At 40.0% G+C, this 24,373-nt stretch overlaps 1 protein-coding gene across 8 annotated transcripts in view; it reads right to left on the bottom strand.

The window, feature by feature from the left end:
* AP3B1 (adaptor related protein complex 3 subunit beta 1) overlaps nt 1-24,373 on the bottom strand; it is a 346,467-nt gene that overhangs the window by 131,431 nt on the left and 190,663 nt on the right. For all 8 annotated transcript variants that reach the window (XM_073344162.2, XM_073344164.2, XM_073344167.2 and 5 more), the window contains 3 exons: nt 24,250-24,312; nt 23,202-23,334; nt 16,237-16,346 (listed from right to left, as the gene is read on the bottom strand). In XM_073344162.2, coding sequence (XP_073200263.1) covers nt 16,237-16,346; nt 23,202-23,334; nt 24,250-24,312 — 306 coding nt within the window. The remainder of the gene's footprint in view (nt 1-16,236; nt 16,347-23,201; nt 23,335-24,249; nt 24,313-24,373) is intronic.

Below are 24,373 nucleotides of genomic sequence, written 5' to 3'. Positions count from 1 at the left end.
AATATTTCATTACATACTTGTTAAAAAAATAGAATTTTACAGGAGACCACCAACTATGCTAGTTTAGGTAGCTGCATCAGAGAAGCCTTTTTGGCGTATAGTTCCTCTTTCATGAAGCAAAAAAGCCACTCACACAGCAGACCATTTCAAATATATTGTCAATTATCTGAGAAAATTCAATTTAATACCTTCTCTAAGTTAAACAGGGCCTTAAAATTTGTAACCACTGAGATATATTTAAGCCAATGCATTTATTTTATTCCTTCCAAAGCCTTTTCTGTTAAATTATTAAAATACTTCGCACAACGTAACTATTAATGCAAGAGCTATAGCCACGTAAAATAATTTTTGAAATTCAGATTAAAAATTGCACCAGAATGAAGCTTCATTTGAATAAAAGATAGCTGATGTTTCATCTTTTTGTTTCTCTTTTGACCAAGGTGGTTAGCTTGCTATGTAAATACTGTGTACATTAAACACAGTTTTGTGCAACAAGGATCAATATCAGAGACTGTTTGAATCAACCCCAAGCGAAAGCCATTTTAATGAAAAGTATACATGGAACTGATGAACCCAATGTTTCTGTGTCAGTGGATTCGTTAGGGGTCAGAATCATATAATATTTTCAGATTTCTTTTTCCCTGTTTAAGTCTCTAAGTCCTCATCTATGTAATAGCAAGTGTATGATCCTGTACCCATTGTTTGAGACATTCTAAACCATTCAAAAACAGCAAACAAGAAATGAAGCCACTTCTACTCCTTCATTGCCTTTCCAGTAGAGCGTAAGTAGGGACCTTGAATTGACAAAAATACAGGAAATAATACTTCCATTATGTAGTCTTGCTTTGCATTATCCTCAAAGGAAAACAGGATTGTAAATTACTTTGCCTGATGCTTTATTCTACATGCCCTGAGCAAGTGGTTAAGTGCACTTTTCAAACCCTAGTATTAGAAGGCAGTTTCTACTGCCATTTTAACCCATTAACTTGTCGGGGGGAGGGGGGCTGTTGTGGGAGAGGGAATGAGTCCTTGGCTGTTCTGCAGTTAGAGAAAGACATCTAGAAAGATTTTATAGATCACTCTGTAAGCAGCTTAATTCAATAGCTATTGTGTTTTCAACTAAAACCTCATTGCACAACATGCCATTCTAAAGTAAATCTTGCGAACACAAAATTTTATTTACTCAAATTTGTCAAGGAAGGAATCAACAGACATCTAAACTAATAGCAAATTAGACCTAATATTCTGCATCCACACCCAATAGGTTTTGAAATTCAGCTGGCATTAGAAAGAGGTTGAAATGGCAGACTGTTTGCTAGAGGATGGGAAAGTGCCTGGGAAACAGCGGGGAGGTTGGAGGGGGTAGTATTGTTTTTTTGTTTTCTGAATTGTTTTTCCACAGTGAAACATTTCAAGGACTCCTCTATTATACGAACCCCAACAACGTGAAATTCTTTAAAGGTGATTCCGCTCCCTCCTCCAGCTCAGCCGCATTTTTCTTTTTGTTTTAGTCTGGCTAAAACCTTACAAATCCAGTATTTACTGGGTTGCAATGCCTCAAAGGACTATGCATATTTGAGAGAGAAAACTACAGAACTCTAGAACACTAAACAAATGTAATGTATTGCACATGGAGAGACTTTCATATTAATAGCAGGATGCATGAAGATGTAATTGGTCTAAAGGTTTAAAAAAGTTTAAGTAGTTATTCCAGAGCAGGGCAAACAGCTCAGGCAAGACTACGAGCTGCAGTTTTGGATTTGGTATAGGAACAAAGCCCGTACTCTAGGACACCTCCCCACAATTTAAGGAAAGTAGGGCTTAATCAATGGAAACAGCTAGCCAACATGTATCCTGCACTCTTGGAGCCCATACCTGAAATGCAGCAATAAGAGGATGTTCCAGAAGTGCATCCCTCTTGAGGTTTATTTTTGGGAGGAGGGGAGAGGCAGTGGCAGCAGGAGAGGAGGACATGCCCTAAGACCACTCCCACAAGCCTCCCAATCCTATTCTAATGGCAAGAATAGTAACCTAACCCTCTTTTCCTAGCTATCAATGCTTCTTAATCCCTCCTGTCAATGGCATGCCCCAATACAATTTCCCTTCCAAGTGTTAAACTCTCCAGTGCCAAGTATCCACTTTAATCTCCCTCCAACTGACAAAGCTGGCAACGCCTCATGCTCCTTTCATCCCAGTGGCAAGTGTTCCTTCCCAACTCCTGATTAAAAATTAGCCCTGCATACCTGTTTCACAATCAAGCTGTGCACCTTGACACAACTGAGAATGTCCCTGAAACAGAATGAAAGATGACAGAAGCAAAATACCACCAATACATGGAAGAAGTTGCCTTAGTAATGCTAGATGAGGGCAAGACAACAGCGAAATACCTAGCAAGCAGCACCAGGCAGAACAGTGAGTGCTTGATCCTAGGCACAATGTGCCCCTGCCAATCTTTAATGGGAGGGAGAACCTAATTTAGAACATACTTAGATTGTAAACTCTTCAGAACAGCAGCGTCTTTCTTATCACAGAATATTAGGGTTGGAAGGTCATCTAGTCCAATCCCCTGCTCAAAGCAGGACCAACACCAACTAAATCATCCCAGCCAGGGCTTTGTCAAGCTGGATCTGAAAAACATCTAAGGATGGAGATTTCACCACCTCCCTAGGTAACCCATTCCAGTGCTTCACTACCCTCCTAGTGAAATAGTGTTTCCTAATATCCAACCTAGACCTCCCACACTGCAACTTGAGACCATTGCTTCTTGTTCTGTCATCTGCCACCACTTAGAACAGCCGAGCTCCATCCTCTTTGGAACCCCCCTTCAGGTAGCTGAAGGCTGCTATCAAATCCCTCCTCACTCTTCTCTTCTGCAGACTAAATAACCCCAATTCCCTCAATCTCTTCTTGTAAATCATGTGCCCCAGCCCCCTACTCATTTTCATTGCCCCCTGCTGGACTCTCTCTAGTTTGTTCACATCCCTTCTGTAGTGTAGACGGAACACTCCAGGTGTGGCCTCACCATTGCCGAATAGAGGGGAATAATCATTTCCCTCGATCTGTTGGCAATGCTCCTACTAATAGAGCCCAATATGTCGTTGGCCTTCTTGGCAACAAGGGCACACTGCTGACTCATATCCAGCTTCTCGTCCACTGTAATCCCCAAGTCCTTTTCTGAAGAACTGCCGCTTAGCCAGTCGGTCCCCAGCTTGTAGCGGTGCATGGGATTCTTCCGTCCTAAGTGCAGGACTCTGCACTTGCCCTTGTTGAACCTCATCAGATTTCTTTTGGCCCAATCCTCCAATTTGTCTAGGTCATTCTGGACCCTATCCCTACCCTCCACCATATCTACCTCTCCCCCCATCTTAGTATCATCTGTGAATTTGCTGAGGGTGCAATTAATCCCATCATCCAGATCACTAATAAAGATGTTGAACAAAACCGGCCCCAGGACCAACCCCCTGGGGCACTCCGCTTGATACCAGCTGCCAATTAGACATTGAGCCGTTGATCACTACCCGTTGAGCCTGACAATCTAGCCAGCTTTCTACCCACCTTATAGTCCATTAATGTATTTTATGTATCTATAGAGTGCCTAGCACAGTAAGGATGGAGTCCAACTACTACTGCAATATGAATAGGCCTGGCAGAATTCAATTTTTCTTTTTTCTAATGTCAATGATTTTTATCAATTTTTATTTTTAAGATTTTTTATATTTTTATTATTTTTATATTTGTGGAGGTAGGGCTGGGGCTAGGGCAGTGCTGACAGTGGGCTATAGGGGGCTCCCTGCATAATCACATGTGTCAGGACACCGAGGAGCAAGGTGCAGGGGAAGCTGCAATCATCCTGGCCCAGTGAAGCACAGACCCCCTGACCAGGACTGTATGGCAACCTCCGTTATACATTAAAAACACTTTTAAATATATTTAACACTATTATAAATGCTGGAGGCAAAGCAGGGTTTGGGGTCGAGGGTGACAGCTCGCGACCCTCCATATAATAACCTCATGACCCCCTGAGGGGTCCCAACCTGCCCATTTGAAAACCCCTGCTGTAAACAGTAGCACTAGTTGTTGTCCGCTGCCCCGCTGATGAACAGTTCCTGCTCGGGGATGGCTCCCAAACTATTGGCTGGCAAATGAATGAGTGGGGCATTAACAGTAGAGCTGCAAAGGGCTCCCTGCATGGTCTCAGGACCTGTGACATCTGATCCCAGGCGGCACAAAGTGTGGGGAAGGCTGCAGCCTTGGTACTATCAGCTGGTGGTTAGAGAGAAAGTTCATGACAGCGGGGCTGCAGTGGACTTGCCCTGCACTGCCACGGGAGCCACTGAGCAGTGGGATAGTCTCCCTCATGGCTAAGAACTCTGCCTCCTCTTTCTTGCCGTCCTGGCCATGGTCTCAGTTCTATCCTTCCAGTACCGCAGCCTCTGCGGCACCTTGTTGCATGCAGGGATCTGGTGACAATGGCCCTGAGGCAGCACAGGGAGCCCTCTGCAGCTCCATTGTCAGGGACCCACTTGCTCACTCCTGTGACAGCAGGGCTGCAGAGGACTCTCTGCATGGTGGCAGGACCAGTGATACTCTATCCCTGCAGGCACGTCAACTGTTACTGATTGATTTTTTCCCACCAATTTCTGTGTGTCAGCTGAAATCGACATTTACCGACAGTTATTGATTAAAACAGAATCCTGCCAAGCCTAAATAAGAATAATAATTTAACTTGTAGGGGGGAAAACTACAAATGGATAGAAGCACTGCAGTAGTATGCTAGAAAAAATAAAAACTTATAGACTAGCTGGGTTTTCAAAGAAGTTACCTGTTTGTGGCATTTTTTGTTAAAAAATAGTAGCAAGTCTTTTTAGGATAATTAGGATGTGTTGAATCCAAACATGGTTGTTGCCAACCCTGCATGTTGTATGTAAAGGCCTCTACCAAGAGAATAAAGTAACATATGGAAATTGCTTAAGTGTAAATCTTTATTTCCTTTTCGTTTAGGATTAACATACTTCAGTTAGATCTTAATTAGCTGTTGGAGATAATAAAAGTGATCAAATAGTTTGTAAAACTTTTTACAAAACTATTGAATTTCAGTTTCTTATTTGCAAGAGGTACTCAAAATAATTTAATAGGTTATACAATTATGACTGATCATGCTTACATGGCTCTTAAACTTGAGCATTAGCATCTTGAAATAAAAGTATACAAGCTGACTTAACTATCAAATACAACACAATCTAAAAACACTTGTTTTTAAAAGTGAAATTATTTTCTTGACTAAACATTAAGTAAATATTTTGATGCACACAAGTTTCACTATTGTGAAACTATTCAACACTATTTCAAGAAACTTTGGTATACAGTGGCAGACTGAATCAACATCCTAATAGGTCAATTATTATGTTAACATCTACTTATTTGATAATACTGTCCTTCTGCACTAATTGTCAGATACATGGACACAATCTTATTCCAGTTGTCTATATTTGCATGCTCCTGTAGAGACAAGTCATGCTGTCCTACACCTACATTGGTGACTTCTGCACCCTATTGTGTGGCCACAGAATATTGCCTCCATGCAATCTGCTGGAATTGGTGGCAATGACACAAGCTGTAGCACCAGATCTCTCCATCCTTCTGTTTCCAACCCACTCTATTTGGAAGAGGAAGTATTGCATTTGGGCAGTGGGCCTGTCTCCAAACTAGTGTCTGTGTATATGTGAAAGAAAACTGCATCACTATTTGGGGGTAGAGCATTCTGAACAAAATGGCACATACTTTGTCACTGCTCGGGACTTCTACATACATCTTATAAATAAGCTCTGCTACGCTTTTCACCTTCAGGTCCAGGTCACCCCTTCTGAGTTAGAAGCTAATGGCATCGCTGAAAAACTTTCCATATTTATCTTCTTGCTGTGTCCAGCATCACAACCAGTCGGGCCATGATTTTGCAAATAGAGAATTTCCAGAACAGTAGGTCCCTATTGTAGTTGCTCACAAATGGCATGAGCAGGAGAATTCTTTGGTTCCTTTGATGTGCCAGCTTTCATTCAAAGCTGCCCACATGTCATTTTGCTATAGTGAGCCAGCAAGAGAATAAGCACATCAGTCTACCTGACTGCACCAACCAACACTGTTGGTATCCCTATGGACACAGCGTAAAAATCATACTTGTGTCTGCATCTTCCTGATAAACACACAGCTGATTGGTCTCACCTGCTCAATATTGAGCGTCTCACTTCAGTCTCATCCTGAAAGCCACCAGCCAGAATGATTTTATCATGTTGTGCTTGTGTCATTAGTTGCTCGGACAAAAATATTGCAAGGTCCTCCTTATTTTCTGGAACTGCAATGAAATTCATCCAATTACTGCGTGTGGAAGAGGCACATATTTTCCTTTCACTACTCTTCGGATGGGTCTTGTACCTCTCTTTCTACATTATATCACCCTTGATAGACTCCTTGCAATACCTGTCAAACACATCACAATTTATTCTGTAGAAGTCTGCTCCAGTTTTTACAAATATCCCTGCAGGGTCTCCAAACATTTTAGTTCCAGACGGCTTGCAGAAGCTTTTGCATCTATTACACAACAGCTTCTCCCAACAGGGGTAACTGTTGGCAAGCAGTGGACATCAGCTGTCAGTACATCACCGAGTATTGCTTTTGTGCCTGTTCTTAGTCTGCCATTTGACTGTGCTAATGCCAAAGGGCAGGCATTAACTCATGTTTCAAAATTTGTTGCAAATTCACAGTCTTGCCAGCTTCATAGGCTGAGATTAATCACTGAAGAATATTTCTGTCTACCTTCATGGTAAAAACTTTCCTTTGACTTCTTTCCCCACCTCATACAGTATAGAAGTTGGAGCATTATTTTTTAGCAGCACATCATGAACATGTATATGTCTAGGCTCGCCCTCTTCCGTCACAAGCTATTTCTCCCCACAAAGCTGTCCAATTTCACCTGTCCTAGGATATTTGCATGCAACATTGTATCTTCTACAGCTTTAGTGGCCAGAACTTTTGTTTCAACATTTTGCAATGAAGAGGGTGGTTCCTCACCAGAAAAAACCTTGAATCAGTGAAGTGTTTATAAGAGGGCATTCTCATCTTCATTGTCACACTGCTTCCTTGACTTATGTGAATAAGTTGGTCATCCAAGCCAACGTGGAACAAGGGTCAGGTGTCTGCTGCAATTTGGGCTCTTAGGTTGTAAATCAAGGCCTATTTGCTGATGGCTGAACAAGTCTTGGTGATGCCTGCAATTCCACCTCCTTTCTTTCCTATGCCATTAAGCCACTCTTGGCTCTAATTAGGATCCACTTGGTTGAACTTCAGACATGATCTCTTGACAACAAAGTTCCCTTGCTGGAACAACCTGAGCATGTCAATAGTTGATGCAATTCTGTGATGCAGATAGTACCCCACCATATATAGTTTGTATGGTCAGATATCATGGAGAATGACAGCACACATTTGAAGGTCAAGAGATGCAGCTCTCCATTTCCTTCTCTCTGGGCACAGCTGAATATGAGCGGTAGGGCCACCATTTCCATGTACTGCCACCAAAACCTGAAGTTCACACTACCTTCACCTTTGCAAATGTAGAGGTGAGATTTCAAAATCTTTGTGAAGCATGAACTGACATGAGCTCACCATAACAATGTGACCGAGTAGCTCTGATGGTATTCTCTTTGAGCTCCTGATCATGTGTTGCTATGAAGTCCAAGAGTTGTGGAAGAAGCAGGCTCCACAGTGCTTGAAATATCAATTTGTGAGCCTGCATTGCTCTAGCATATGACTTGCCATTCCTAGCTTGTTCTGTTGAGTTTGGGCTAAAAACATCACCTTCAATCCAGGCATCTGCTAGCTCCAAAGACTGTGGGTGCTGACCTTAGAGTTTTTGAAAGTTCATTCAGACATGAAGGCTTCCTAATCATGAAATAAGCCACTCTCTGTACTCTGGTGCAGCCCACTTTAGTTCCATCAGTGTACAGTACAGAGCTTCATCAACTGTTAGAACCATGTACTGCTGCCAATGCACTGATGACATATTTGCATCCCTATGCAAAAGTAACAAGAGTGTCTAGCTCATGGGCAGGGGCTTGAATGACTGATGAGTGTCCAATGGTAGTTATTACTGATTCTGTTGTCATGTGTCCATCCACATCCTCATTTTGAAGTTTAATGATAAAAAGCCATATCAGAGGATCTTGCTATCACTGCAGATTTGCAGTCTTCTTCAGATTCAGAGTACCACTCTGCGAACAGGGTTCTTGACTACTGGTTTAGCTTCATCATTTCTTACACTGGCTGGTATGATTGTGTCACCTAGATCAGGAACACCGAGTGTGCTGTTTGATTACTTTAGATCAATAAACGTCAGATTGTAGCAAGTCATCTTTGCCAAGCAGTGATTTGGGTTTATGAAATGTGTTTTTCCATTCAGAGAAGTATAATGTATATTAATATTGTCAGCTACATAGTGAATACATTTCTTGGGAATAAGATTAGGAGGAACAGCAGCAACCATTCTCATCATCCATTGTTAGCACGGTTTTCTCTACTAAGGCTTTGTCCACCTTTAAGATTCCTTCATAATACATACAGTGGCCAGACTCATGAAAAAGCAGAATAAGTTGTTTTGCCCAGTTGCTTGATGGAGGGTGCACCCAAGACCAATATGCTTTGATGTCCATTACCTTCCACCATTCACACAATATATAATGAGCTACACTAAGCACCTTGAATTTCACTGATTCCCGTTTCTTAAGGTTCTCTTCATCAGTATTGCCCTCAAGAAAAGATTGGCCTTCATACAGCAAGTGGAGGAACACGTACAGGCAATCTGAACAAGTCTTGGTGATGCATGATCTTCACTGACAAAGAAACCTTTGTGGCCAGGGTGTGAAATTTTCGGTGCAACATGTACGAGTGATAGAAATGTGTCTTCTCGAGAATGGTCATCTCATCATTTGTGAGACAGATACATATTTATACTTGGCTGGACATGAGTGTTTGTCTCTCAGCATGCGACCAATCAGGCAAGGAAGTGAACTGAAATAAAATCCCAATATGAGTTTGGAGATTTTCCTTGCATGATGATCTACGAATGATGTAAAGTTAAGTGTGTGGAATTTCAATGACAGTTTCCGTTGCAAGATTGCAGTAACAATGCCAAACTTCAAGTAGCTCAAAAACATGGCCTTGACTGGCTGCTTTTTGAAGCTCATTTTGAAGCCAAAGCACTGCTATTTCAGTAAATTTTGTGCCTTCATTCCTTCTCATCACAGACTTCATAAACAGGATGTAACAAGCCAGGTGGTACTTGCCTTCAGCAGCTAGAAGGTAATTTACTCCAGCTAAATGATCACTCATTTTGTAGTCAAATACTGCTGTTTGCATGATCTGTTCACTCATCTTCAACGTAGTTGCAGAGATGAGTCTCTGTTCTGGGAGTACTTGACAAAAAACTTGCATCATCTCCAGGCAGGAAGTTTCACAGAACTGGACTCTCTTGTACTATGGACACTGGTGTCTTTACTGAGATCACTACAGCTTGCCACACGATACACTTGTTGCAGATGTTCTTGCTTTCTGTAGCCTCTGGATTTTAACTTTGTCAGCGTGTTGGGCACAGCATTTTCTGTGCCACATGACTGATACTATCTGTTCTGAATGAAAGATTAACTCAATTCTGTTAATGGCCTCTATATTTGACATCTTGTAGTTTCTTTCTAATGGCTGTTGCCTCCCTTATTCTATGCAATCCTTCTTCACTTGCTTCATGCATGTCTCCTTTACCGGATTTTTAACAAATAATGCATAGACTTTAGGAAACTGGAGTGGATCTCCTGAGACTTACTACTAGTTCTATGGTTTACCTATAGCTGTAACCAATATGAATGACATAAACCACCACCTCCCTCTATTCGTAAAAAAAATCCCACTACCATCTATTCTATATTAATTATATGACTCCAACTACAAGTCATTATGTAACTACAAAACAAATACTAAGCATGCAAGAAAATGACTTCACATGTTGCAGGAAAATAAACTTCTGTGTTACGATTAACTTATTTCTAATATTATGATATACAGATGACTAAACTGCTTCAAAAAGTTGAATATTAGGGTGCAATGTGTGTTAAAACTATGAAATGTCTCTTCTCATTTCTGTTCCTAATAGAATGAAAAATAATTATGCCAAAGAATTTGATTTTACTGACAGGTACATGGACACAGTCGGTAAATCAAACATTTCTGGTGAAGTTTGGTGGCCATATTTATTTGCAAGTTTGAGCTTGCAAATAAATTACATTCAAAATTCAGTTTGGTAACAACCATTTTCAAAATCAGCAGGTTCAAATTATGTTAGAAAATGTTACCAACTTTTAACAAAAAATGCCTCTAAACCCCATATAGAGGATTGATTCTGAGATTTCAGTCTAGTCTATTATTTTCTATCTGTACTGAAAAATGCAAGACATTCCAACAGTTTTTGAACATCCACCCTCTGATTTCATAAAAAGGATCACTTAGAATGTGGATATGTCAGAGCAACACAAAAAAGATAATTAATGAGGATCTTAGCTATTCCAAAGTGCAGTCAAATTTATGGCTGAGCATTCAGGCAATGATTCCTTTGAATCATGTCACTGTTCTGCAGTACACATACTGTGCTCTTTCCCCACAATTTTTTTTTAAATGTTGGCACTATTAGGTATATTAATTAAGGCTGCTGTCACCCCCCACTTTTTTTTTTAAAACAGCAGACCTCACATAGGTTTCTCACCCACAGTTTGCTAAATATTAAATTGTAAAGAGTGATGACAGATTGTCTACTTCATGTTTAACTTGGCTGGCAGTGAATACTATCATTTTTAAAGAGCTTGAGTTTGAGAGATTTTCCTTGTTTAATATCTTCAACTCCTAAAGCTGCCACATTTTTCAGGTACATCTCAAAGTTAGAAAGTGAGGGTTCTTGAGATGTGTGAAGGGAAAGCGTTAGCACAGAGCTGTATTGAATAATATATATTTATATAGCTAAGCACTCTACAAAACATAGAAAAAGACCTGGGTTCCTGCCCAAAAGAGCTTATGAGCTAAGTTCAGACATACTACAAGTGATAACAGAAACAAGTAGGGTAAAAGGAAAATAATGATTTTTAAAGAACACCATATGATGAGTTCCAGTCATGCAGAGGGTACAAAGCATGGACTTGCTCAGAATTTTTCTTGTAAATGAGAGATTGAATCTTAGCATGGCCTCAAACAGCTCTGCAATTATTTCTTATTGAACTTCCTAACACTGCTTTATAATTAGTTAGACATATTTAGCTTGCTGTCCTATACCATTTTAAATGACTTTGAGGAAACTTCCACAAGAACTAGGACATTTCATATTGGGTGACACCTCAGAGCAACATTGCTGTGAAGGATTTTTCTTCCTGAATCCAGTGTCCACTAGGTACTTCCTCACTGAAAATGACAAACCCATCAGCCCAACACAGGTGAAATTTATAACAAACTCCGAATGCACAAATGACACACTGTCCAATTTGTACCCATTAAAACAAACAAAAATACCCTAACTATAAACACACATTCAAGGAAAGTATATTGGAATAGATTAAAAGGAATTATTTTCTAATGATAAGTGTCTTGTTTTTATTTTATTCTTTTTATTTAATTTTTGTCATCATTTTCACAGGGTCAAATTCAATTCAATTTCACAGGGTCTGTTATAAGATGGGACAAAAATATTTGCCTCATTTATATGAAAGCTCAATGTAGCTCACAGTATTTTACTCTGTTTTCCTTTATGCCACAATTTCCTAAGATACCAAACTCTTACATCAATCATATATGTATTCTTACAACAACTGGAAGTTCCAATCCTCACTTACATTTAAGTTAGCCACTTTCCGCCATACCATTTAAGAAGGGGAAACAGGATAGTAGGCAAGTACATCTTTTCTAGTTTCACTAAAGAATCTTGAAACCAACTTACGAGAGGTGACTGTTTCCAAGCAAAACAAATGAAAAAAATCCCCTGACCACTCCTTTAAAAAAAAAAAAAGTTTTTAAATCCTTGCTTAATGTTTCACACAGCAGACACTGAGGCAGAGATGTTATTTTAGCTGTCAACCCTTTGTGAAAAAAAAAAAGTATGTATTTTTGCAATTATGAGCTAAACGTTACGAGCACATTAATATATGGAAAAGTAAGGGGAATGTGTGCCACACGCAAACACTGAATCCTGTTTCATTTTAGTTCTTACACTGAGCTTTTAAGATCCCTGACCTCATTCACTGACCACCTTGGAAGACTGTCGAAAAAATTGATATTATAATGCATTATTTGAGAAATAATACATGGTTATGTTATTAAAGACTTGCATGCAATCTTAACTTGGCATTACCTGACATTTGCAATCTTAAACATCTCTTAACATAATTTAATTTAATTTCCTATTATTGATTTTTTAAAGGAAAATAAGTCAATCTAAAACTAGCTGGCTACACAGAAGAATACTCTATCCCATTCAAGGCATGCCCTGAAAGAGACAGGGCTCTTAGGGACAGACAGTAGGCCTTTATCTTGATGATCCAGCACATTTGACTCCAGCAGAGCAGTTTAATAAACAAAGCTCTTATCATGAAAATGGGATAGTAACTTTCTAAAAGAGTAATAACTGCTTAGTAGTCTAAAGTCTAGAAAAATGCCAGTCCATTATTAAGTCTTTGATAGGGACTGGTATCTGATGCTTCCAAAGAAAGTACAGGAAAACCACATAGTGAACAATTATGGAATAATCAGCCCACAGAGCAAATTTCTTTAAGGTGACCACTAGAAAAATTATAATAATCACTTCCCACATAAGCCTGGTCCACACTACAGAGTTAGGTCGATGTAAGGCAGCTTATGTCAACCTAACTGTATAAGGGTCTACACTAAAATGCAGCTTCCACCGATGTAACTCACTCACTACACTAACTTAATAACTCCACCTCCAACAAAAAGTGTAGTGCTTAGGTTGATGTAGTTAGGTCAACACAGTGTCAGTGCAGACACTGCACTGCTTACATCAACTGTTGCTGCCTTTCAGAAGCTGTCCCACAATGCATTAGTGACCACTCAATTGGTGCAAGCACTCCTGGTAAGGACGCACACCGTCAACACAAGGAGTGTAGTGTGGACATGCAAAAGTGATGTAATTACTGTGATTGGCTGTAGTCAACGTAACTTAGGTCAACTTAATTTTGTACTGTAGACTTGCCCTTAGAGTGCACTCTGATTTCATTTCTCTTAAAACTTATATTTTAAAAGGTAGTTTTAAACCCTCCACCATATCCCAAATCAGGAGCTCAAGCCCTGTAGCTAGTTAAAAATGTCTTGCCACTGTACAATGTATAAACATATCAAACCTACTGTAATACAATCCCACACCGCAACAATATTCTGTCATCTGCTTCTCACACTTGCAGAGCCAGGGAAAGCACAGGACACTCATTAAACCTGAAATGCAGGGATCGTTTTACTACTCTCCCTAATAAACTTAGGAATAGAACTGTGGTGCAGGAGATGATAGTTTGACAGCCAAAAGGCCAAGGAAGGGGACACTATGTCAAATAGGTGTCATGGTCATACTCGTTCTGGGAGATACTTCTAGATTCCTGGTCACTAAGGATGCTCCATCTCATGGACATGCAAGCCTCACTCGAGGTTAACAGTTCCACTGTTCCAGCAGAGTTTAGCTGTGGTGGGAGATCACGATTACACAAAGTGATGCAATCCCTTTGGTAACTTGACTCAGTCCCTGACGGGGGCTTCAAAATTAGCATGATTAACATAGATTTTGATCCAATATTACACTGGAAACCCATGAACAAGGGCAAAAAACCCAAGGGGAGGCGCACTCAGATACAAAATAACAGATATTTGGGGTATTCAGCAAGACTTAAATATTGCAGATACGAGTGCTAATAAAATTTTATTTGAATGAGTCTGTTTTTGCAAATGCTTATATTCAGGCTATTCTGAATCTTTCCTTATCCATTAATACCTGTTTGATATGAGTGAAGCCATGAACATTTTAATAGAACAGTAACCATTCAAAATTTTTATACAGGGTTTGAACAATTCAGAAGATGAAATTCAATTGTGTTTTGATGTACAAGCTATGAGAACTTTGTCTTATCCAAAAAAAGCCAGACTCAACAAATCAAATATTTTAGTTTATGTGATTTATATTTTAATACTTTAAGAAATCATACTGCAATTTAAAAAATGCTAAATTAACACTGAGCCATATTACTCTCCATCCCTTATGAAACTTAATGCATTGTAGACCACTCACTACACCACACTTTAAGACAGGAAGTGAAGTGCACCATTAACAATTGCAACAAGGGTGTAGTTACCCAAACTTTGATTTAACCTAGCACACAGAAGATAATACTCCAATTCTACTGATAAGTGCCACAGGATCATTAATGGCCAAGAGATCAGTGAGAATTCTAACACTGAGCAATGAGCACATAGCTCATGTGTTTTGCATCATATGAAGTTAAAATAAAAATTATCCCTCGAAGGAAAAATATTTGGAAACAACATAAGCATGGAAACAAATACTTAAATAAGAAAAAGTTGCCTGAAAGCCCACCAGCATAGCTGTCCCGCTCCTGCTATATTTTCCATATTAAACTCATATTTCTTGCCCTAAAGTATCCCTCCATCTTCTACTCCTAAGGGAATTCTGCACCACTGCATGTGTGCAGAATTCATGTCCCCCTGCAGATTTCTTTGCTTCCCTGCAGAAAAATTACTTTCTGACAGGGAAGCAAAGTGAAACTGCAAGAGCAGTCATGAACCACTCCCTAGCAGCGCAGGTTCAACGTTTCAGGCACCCAGAGCAACCAGCGGAAAGGTACATCACAATGGGGCTGGGGACACCCCAGCCAGTGGCTCCTACCCTGAGCCGGGATCAGCTGCTAGTCCCAGCTGGGCTGGAGGCAGCAGAGGATAGGACCACCTTCTTCCCCTGCAAAGAGTGCCTGGGGCTGTGTCAGATCCACCCCCAGAAACCTCCCCCAGCTGCACGAAGCTCAGCATCCTCCCCTGCTTCCTGCCCCCATCACTCCTCAGCTATGGGGGGAGGGGTCACTGTATGGGGAGCTGCTCCCCATCCACCCAACCCCTGTGCATCTGGACCTCCCATACCCAGACAACCCTGCGAAGCCTCACCCAGTACATCCAGAACCCCTTTAACCCTCCATAGCCGAACCCCACCCCACTGAACCGCAACCTGTGCGCCCAAATCCCCTGCCTCCAGACCCCCACCCCTTCACCCAGACCACCCCCCACTGAGATCCCTGCACTCAAACCCCCACCCTGATGCACCACCCTGAGTCCCCACATCCAGCTCCCCAGACCACTAACTAGCTGCACCCAGACCCCACCGCACCAAGCCCCACTCCCCCAGCACCCAGACCCTGCCCCCCCCCGCTGAGACCCCACACTCAGACCCCTCTGATGAGCCCCAACAACCTTTACCTGGAAGCCCCTGAATCTGGAACCCCGCAACAAGCCTCTGTGCATCCAGATCCCCACACATCTAGACCCCCCACTGAGCTGCCTGCACCCAGATTGTCCCACACAGAATCCTCTCACCCTACACCTGGATCCCCCACACAGAGCCCCTCCAAACTTGCATTCTGCCTGGTTGAGCCTACCTGCCCCACACCTGGTGCAGAGGGACATGGCCTCAGAGTGTTTCTGGGGCAGGCGCAGGCCTTGTGCTGTGTCGGGTGCAGCCGCACGCCTAAGTCCGTGTCCTGGGAGTGGGGAGGCTGCAGGGTGATCTTCCACCTTTGTGCAGCCGGTGGCCTGTGCTCCCCGCTGCCATGCTGAAGCTTCTGCATTTATTTATTGACAAATAAAACTTTCAGAATTTTTAATTTTTGGCCGCAGAATGCCCTCAGGAGTAATCTTCAGCTTAGCATAAGGTATTATTGACATTACCATTTTAAAGTATCTTTTTCTTAAATACCTTCCCACTTTTAAGAAACAAACAGACCACTTGACAGCTTCTATTCCATCTCTTACCTAAGATAAATGTTCCATTTCTCTAATGTATCTGTTTCCATTTCTGGTCCAAGTTCACCAGCAGTATTACAAGTTTAATTAGTTAGCATAGAAAGTACGGAAATATGCAGAAATACTTACAGTAATAGTGTCCAAGAGCTTTGCCATATGTTTAATAATTTCACCATGGTGCGCGGGCTGTGTTTGTAGAAGTTTCTTAATGACAACTACACTTTCAGCAACTACTATTTCTGATAAAGACAAAAACAAGTTATAAAATTTATTTTAAAAGTATTTATGCAGATGGAATTCAAATCATGTGCACAAAATTGTCAGCAACTGTTTCAAAACTGTAAATGATCTAACCAGTTTAACTGCAGAACTAATTTAATTTATAATAGTAACATAAATGTGCAGATCTTTTATAAATCTGAAGACAGGCCCTGCTCCAACAAGCAAGTTATGAGAGGAAAAAAAGAGGAGGAAGGATCATGGTAAGAGATAACAAAAGCATGTCTCATTATACACACTTCTTGATGATTCCTTTTAATTAAGTTTTAATGTGTCTGTACTTAATTTTTCTATTTTTAAGTAAGTCATTATAGAGGCACAAATACCTAATTCCACATAATTAAACTGTAGTATTTAATGGACTCTCAAAGAAATATAGGTTGTTCAGGAAATTGCCAGCTAATTCAACAAACAGTAAAAATAGCAAAACACTACATTTGCACACTCACCCTCCCTCCCCCCATCCTCTCTCCCAATTCCATAATCTAATCTCTAGTACATTCAAATGAGGATCCTAAATAGGCAAGCTGTTTGAAGATTTATGTCCAAGTCATGCACTGGAATGCTTAACTACTGTAACAAGTAACATTCGCAGCTTGATCAACTTGTATGAAATATGCAATTTTTGAAGCTGAAAAACCCTCACTGGTGCAGAGGTAGGCTTCTATGCAAGAATAAACTCATGTTAGGAAAGATGAAGAAAAGTCAAACATAGTCAAGGTTGAAACGAAAGCAAAAATAAATAAATAAATAGACCTACTAATGTAACAGAAGTTCACTATAATTCTAATTTTCATGTCTACTAGAAAAAGCAGACAATTATTTTTCCTCATACTGTACATGCACTTTGAAAACAATCATTGGGGAAAAGTAAACTTATATTTCCCCAAACAGATCATAACATCCTTGTATTTGAATAGTTAATCCAACACATGGACTGTTCATTTTCAATTTATATCAGTAATCAGAAAGAAAAGGAAAGATGTACACAAGAAGTGTACTGGGGGAAAGAAATCCCTTAAACATTACCATGGTCATCTAGAAATTAGAAGAGCTCACACTGGTGGATTTTTGTTTTAAAAATTACAGCTGTAGCTATCCATGGATACCTCTTGAACCTCTGAAGAGCTTAAATTTTAGGCTCTCCATTTCATTTAGGCCCTCCATGTCATCCTCCATTTGACATGACAACTGAGTCATTTCTCCAAACTAATTTCTTGAATCAAGGTTAAAATTACATAATTAGATAGAAAAATCAAGGCTTACCAGCATGGGGACAGGAAGTTAATTTAAACTAACTAAAAAGTGTGAATTTAAAGTGGATCAAATTAAGCTAAACCGAATTGAGGCCACTTTCATTCTGAATGAGACTGTTCAAACAGGGATTTAATGCAATGTAAGCACTCCACTTTAAATTCACACCTTCATTTAATACAGGTTAATCTTCCTGAGAATCCCTATGTAGAAAAAACCCTAAATTTCAAAATACATCTGCTCCACGGACGCCAAGGATTTACGCAATCTTACCGTCCAGGTTATTTTGGAGAGCATTTTGTCCCCGTCACTATTGCCAAAAATTACAATGAAAGAAAAAGTTTTTAAAAAAAAGCATCAAACTTGTCAAGTGTGAATTTTTCACCAAACCTGTAAGTAGTTTGGAGGGGAAAGAAACAGAATTCCCCCAAATAATCCTTGTAATAACATATTTTCCTTGAATGCCACTTAGTAATGAGGGTAACTGAACAGCAAATTAAAACAAGGACTATCTAAAACAGTTTGTGTCCGCATAATACAAAGTTTGGGAAGTAACCACTTCCACAAAAGGTGCTATCTAGGAGTCCCAATATCCCCACCCTGCCATCTTCTGTATCAATTAAGGATAATAGGCACAGGCCCTTCGGCTCAGTGTTTGTAAGTTTTTCAAGCACTGATAACATCTGATCTTTTTCCTTCCTATGAAAAGTAATAAGATAAGGTCAAAATGCAATCACAACTTTAAGGGCAGTGATATACACAGAACAGTAGAAACTGCAGACCAACAAAATGAAAGTTAATTAATTATGCAGTATGCTTTGTTAAAAAAAGATTATACTACGTCAAACTAAAAAAATCATGCGTAAAAGTCAAGTGTTTACACAAGAAAACTAATTTAAACCAAGACCTAACTACTAAGATGGGTTCTAAGATATGCCTAAAAGTCACAGGCATTGTGGAAATGTACATGATAAAGTGCAATGTAAATTATGTACAAAGAAATGTATAGGAACCACTTTGCAGAAGCATTTAGGAGCAAATAAATGTATGTGATAGAAGAAGCAAGTCTGAAGTACTGAATTGGAACGATAAAGCAGATGAACTGACATGATTCCTGTTAAAAGAATATAGCTACCAATAAAAATGTTAAAAGTACAAATGAGATCAAAATAAATTAATATCATAATACAATTGGAAGTAATCTAGAATAATAAGCAGGTGCACTGTGAAGTTTATTTTCTGAATAGGGAGGGTTCAAAAACCAGCAAGACATACTGGTAAATATATTAATACATTGGCGAAAAAACAACAGTTCGGTCAGGGGTGGGCAAACGTTTTGGCCCGAGGGCCACTTCTGGGTGGGGAAATTGTATGCAGGGCCGGGGCAGGGGCTGGGGTGTGGGAGGGGGTGCAGTGTGCAGGAAGGGGCTCAGGGCAGAGGAGGAGTGAGGGGTGTATGAGGGGGCTCAGGGATGCAGGAGGGGTGCAGACTGCAGGAGGGGGCTCAGGGAAGGGGGTTGGGGTGCAGGATGGGTGCAGCGGGGGTTGGGGTGCAGGAGGGGTTCAGGAAGCGACAGGGGGCTCAGGACAGAGGGTTGGGGTGCAGAGTGCAGCAGCGGTTTGGGCTCCGGCCCAGCGCCGCTTACCTAAAGTGGCTCTGGGGTGGCAGTGGCGTGAACTGGCATGCTCCCTACCTGCCTGTGTGCTGCTCCAGGAAGCATCCAGCACCACGTCCCTGTGCGGCCTCCTGGGGGAGGGGGACCACAGGGCTCTGAGCACTGCCCTTGCCACGCCTCCAGGTACCTCCCCCGTTCCCGGCCAATGGGAGCTGTGGGGGGCGGTGCCTGGAGGTAAGGGGCAGCAGGGATGTGGTGCTGGCCGCTTCTGAGAGTGGTGCAAGGCCTGTGGCACCACAGGGGGCAATCCTACGAGCCAGATCCAGCTTTGCCCACCCCTGAGTTAGGTGGTTTAACATCTCAGAAGTGAAAATCAAGCAGTAACATTAGGATGAAAAGATATAATCTTATAAAATTAATACAATGTGTGATGAGCATTAATCAAAACAAGGAAAGCTATATACAGTTACATATTCATCTGCCAGTCTACGAACAAAAATTAGTTGAAGTTCAAATACAGATTGAGCAACATAGAATGTAATGAAAGAATCAGAGGTAACACAAAACATCTGGACTGTAGACACAGTATAGCAATACTCCATAGGGATACTGGAGCTAGAACTAAAGTAAAAGAGATTATAAGAAATGTAACGATAAATGAGGTAGAAATTCCAAAAACATCAACAGGTGCTTCTGAATGAAACAGTTTACCTACGAGGTTTGGGAACTGGGAGACAGTAAATATGAAAAGGTATTCTGGTGAGGACTGTCTGAACAAACAGAAATTGTGAGATGTGTCAGCAGCTTCTCAATTCTCTACACAAAGTCACTGACCACTAATCATAACATTCTCAAATCACTACTGCAAGCTTTGGCAAAAGATTTCTACGCAATAGTGGAACGAGTATTTAACTCGAGAAACACAATCACTAAAAAAAACCTTTGACACATCACAACTCATCAAAACCATACTGTGTTCAGTCACACAAAATTCCATTGTAGTAATCCATAGTGGTATAGCTGAAAACAAAAAAAAGTCACACAGCGAACCACATTTTGAATGGTACGAATTACAATAATTTTCCCAAGTGAGAATTTAACCACTCCAACACCATTCAGAAATCCACAACTAGGAAAAACATACAGAATATTAAAATGGCATTGGAAAAAACAAGAGCTTCAAAAGAGGCTCCAACTTTCAGTGCAGCATTTTGTATGATAAACACATTTTTTAGGTTAATTAGTTATACATGTTAACTGAGGGCTGAAGCAACTAAATATGAAACTGAAGAGGCTATTTCATGCGTATTATAGAATTTATGTAAAAGGTGTTTTAAAAGAGGCTAAGATGTATTTATTGCAAGTACACTCATTTGGAGAGTACAGCCTCTTTGAACCACAGGAAGGCAGTATGAAGCACCTATGTGAGACAATGAAAGGGTAGTCAAATAGCTGGAATTAAACATCAAACTTCTTCATTGTAACAAATTTGTTGGCTGTGTGGATACTTGGCAACCCTTTCCAGACTCCAAGCTTTGACCTTGTTGATACTTTTCCACCCACTACCACATTACCTTGACCCTTAAACCAAGTAAATATATATTTTGTTTAATACAATATGCACAGTTAAAGTTCTCTTTTACTTTATTACTGATAAGATATCACCAGCTCTAGTGTTATTCCCCTTATGAAGTACAGGACATACTTGTTCAAACTGATATTTACCTCCCAGAAAAAAAAGTAAATGTTAAAACTCTATGCACTGTAATTGCATTTTCATAGTCTACTATAACTTCTTTTAAAAAAATTAAAGAATTTGTGTAAGTTTGGCACAACCTGAAACAGAACAAGTAACTAGGTCACCTCAGAAAGTAAACTTACTGAAATTCTAGTTTGTACACTCAGGACAGAACAAAGAAGTGGCTTCGTATCCTGTCTGTCTCCAACAGGTTTGGAATTAGTTTCTCCATCTTAATGAGAACAGCACCAGAGAACCGCACCTTAGCAAAGCAATTGCTTCAAGAAATCTAGCAATCACATGGGAGTTTTCACAGAGAAGTCAGGAGAGCAGGCACAACTTCTGATGTGCTGAGGAAATCACAAGGAAATGAGAAAGACTAATTCTAAGCCTTTCCATATCTTCCATAAACAAGGGTGGGAAAGGAGAGAGGGGGGAAATCTGTATTGGATTTTGATTTTGTTTGTATATATAAAAGTGCTATTATGTAAGCTTCTGTTCACAGAAATTTGTAAATCGGGTCCTGAAAATTGCTCAAGATTGAAACTTAGCAGAAAGAGTGCAGAGCAAGCTGGGTCACTACCAAAACTTTAGCCCACTCACGCACCATTCCTGGGTGCCCTGACTCCAAATTCTTGCACAGGCGTGCTACAGGCAAGTAGGGGTTTCTTGTGCCCTCTTGTATGACCAACTACATGTCATTCAACTGATTTGAAAGAAGTCAAAAGGACAGTGTTGTTACGGCAGAGATATGGAGCAAAGGACCAGTGGCGATGCTTAATAAAAAGTGCTGACAACCTTCCAACACCTGTTTGTTTGGGGGCAGTTCCTGATTTAGAAGTGATTGCAAGATGGACATCACAAACTTCTAAAAGCTGAAAACATCATGAGAGGACGATTATTACTTTCAATTAAGTCCGTAAGCGATGAGAAGACAACCTCTATAGTTACTGTATCTCCTGGTAGCTCAAAGCTGGGTGAACAAAGCTGTTCAGAAATATTAGGTGAACAAAGCTGTTCAGAAATGACTAAGAAATCCTTAGCAAAATGACTAGCAGCCTAGGCTATTAGATGGATGAAAATATTCCCTATTAACATGAAGTAAAGGAAGGAGCATGCTGGAAGAAACGTTTTCATTTAGCCAGAAAGGTAAAGGGCATGAGAAAAGAAGGAAAACCCATACTCTGTTATTCTGGACCGCCAGCCACAAAAACAAAAAAAACATGGATATATAAATGGCCTGATTTTTTTCGAAATGCTGAGCTCCCACAAACCCCACTGAAATCAATGGAAGCAATAGGAGCTCAGCACCATTGAAAGAAAAATAATAAGGCCTCCTATTTAGGTGCATAAACATGAATTCAGAAACCTAACTTTGAACATTTTAACTAATATTATTTATCCGTCTTCTGTATCATTAGTCCCAGTTAGTAAGTTTGTCTTTAAAGCTCACACCTCTGAAGACTTGAGTATTTCCAAGGAGATTTTGCCAAACACACTGTATCTTATATTAACAGACAGTAAGTGTAATTTCCTTATTTGTTTCCTTCTGTGTGATTATTATATAACTACACTAACTACCAGTGCCTTTTTCAAAGACAGATGTGTAGTGTTTTGCTACAGTATTCTATTTGGCCTATAGTCACTCCTTGTGCTCCTAAGCGATTTGTAACTGTTCTATTTTGTGTACAAAATTAATAGGAAGCTAAATTACAAAACCAAACCAAGTCTGGAGCTGCCTATTCTAAAACTGTTTAATATGCTCTTTGATTTCACCATTTATGTGTACAAAATGCCATTCCCCTGCTTTTAGCACCCTCTGCAGGCTAACTGTTTTAATGCAATGAAACATACTATTATTAGACAAAATATTAAACTACTATTCGCTGTGAAACACATTGCATATCATTAATTACATTTTGAACAATTACAGGTGTCAGTGTAACTGCACAGTGGGAGTAATGCACAGCTTTCTTTAAAGCGGAGTGGGGAGTCAAACTATGAAAACAATTTTAAACCACAGGATAAACCAAGCAATATTACTATTTGTCTAGCTGAGTTTGTTATTCCATAGCCATGCCGATTGACTTCAAACAGACATCATGATTCAATATACTTTTAAAATCTGTTGCTACCTGTGGACACTGCCAAGAAGATGATTCAAGATATCAAGTAACTCAAAACCACAAACAGAACATTTAGCTTACCATCTCTGTTGGACAACAAACACACTAAGCCATTAAGGCATGTGTCAGTCACTTCTGAGATGTTGGTTGCACATCTGCCTATAGCCTGAATTGTAGCTGCAGCAAATTGTTTATCTTGGCTTTTCACGTAGGTCTGGAGAAAACAGGATTTCCATTAGTCAACACACTGGTCTTATTAACTGGAAACTTAACTTATCTATATTAAATAAATGTACTTTAGAGTATATTTAATTTACAAAGCTACATTGCACATTAGAAATTATGCTGCTATCCTGTATATGTTTTAAGAACGTATTGTCTTGCCAGCTTCTGTCATCTGTGATGACAGAGGTTTCTGACGCGTGGGGGGGAGGGGGGGCAGAGAAAAGGTAATCACCCAAAAACAGAAATTAGTTTGAGTGCAAGGCTGAAGGAGGTTGATGAGCTCTCTCTTCCAGAAGGTTTCAGTCCATTTAACTAGCTCCATCTGTAAATCTATGAATAACCAACCTGTCTGAAAAAAGAACCAGTTTCTTTTGGGGAAGCCTAGCCTGAGAACTGGAGGAATGAAAATGAGAGGAGGAGAAAAAGGACACACACTGTTGACACTGCACATCTGGCAAAGATGTATAAAGTAATAGGAAATATATAGTAGATAACACTTTATTCCAATTATTTAAAGAAGAGAAATTAGCAGCCAGTGACAGTGACCACATGTTGCTAAATCTAAAATATTATCTTCTTAACCCAGCTTAACAATGGAATTCGCTTGGCAGGATTTGTTTTAATAAACACTTGAGTTTCATTCCTTACATTTTTGCCTCTCTACAACCGATAGTAGTATGCAGCAGTGTTCAAAGCAAAACAGTTAAAAGAATTCATTCCTACATCCCAGAAAAGTTCTACAGTTGTATCACACACACAGTCTGTTTCATTCAAAAGAGCATCTTATACAGCAGCAGGACTATCGTTTAAAAATTTCCAAGTTCATCTACAGAAACTTTATAATACATGTAATATGTTAACAGAATGCAATTTACGCAAGAATACTCTTGAATTGCGTACAAACCTGAAATTCTCGAAGTAGTGTTGATATGTTGGCCTCATTTGCTAAATTTGTCAAGATTTCAAGCTGAAGGAGAGAAGAGATGTTTTCTACTTATTTTAATCAACTTATAATAAAATATACTTTT

This window comes from Lepidochelys kempii, chromosome 5 (genome assembly GCF_965140285.1).
Source record: "Lepidochelys kempii isolate rLepKem1 chromosome 5, rLepKem1.hap1, whole genome shotgun sequence".
Lineage (NCBI taxonomy): Eukaryota > Metazoa > Chordata > Testudines > Cheloniidae > Lepidochelys > Lepidochelys kempii.
Note: the sequence above shows the minus strand (reverse complement) of the source record. Positions and strands in the feature narration are given on the sequence as shown.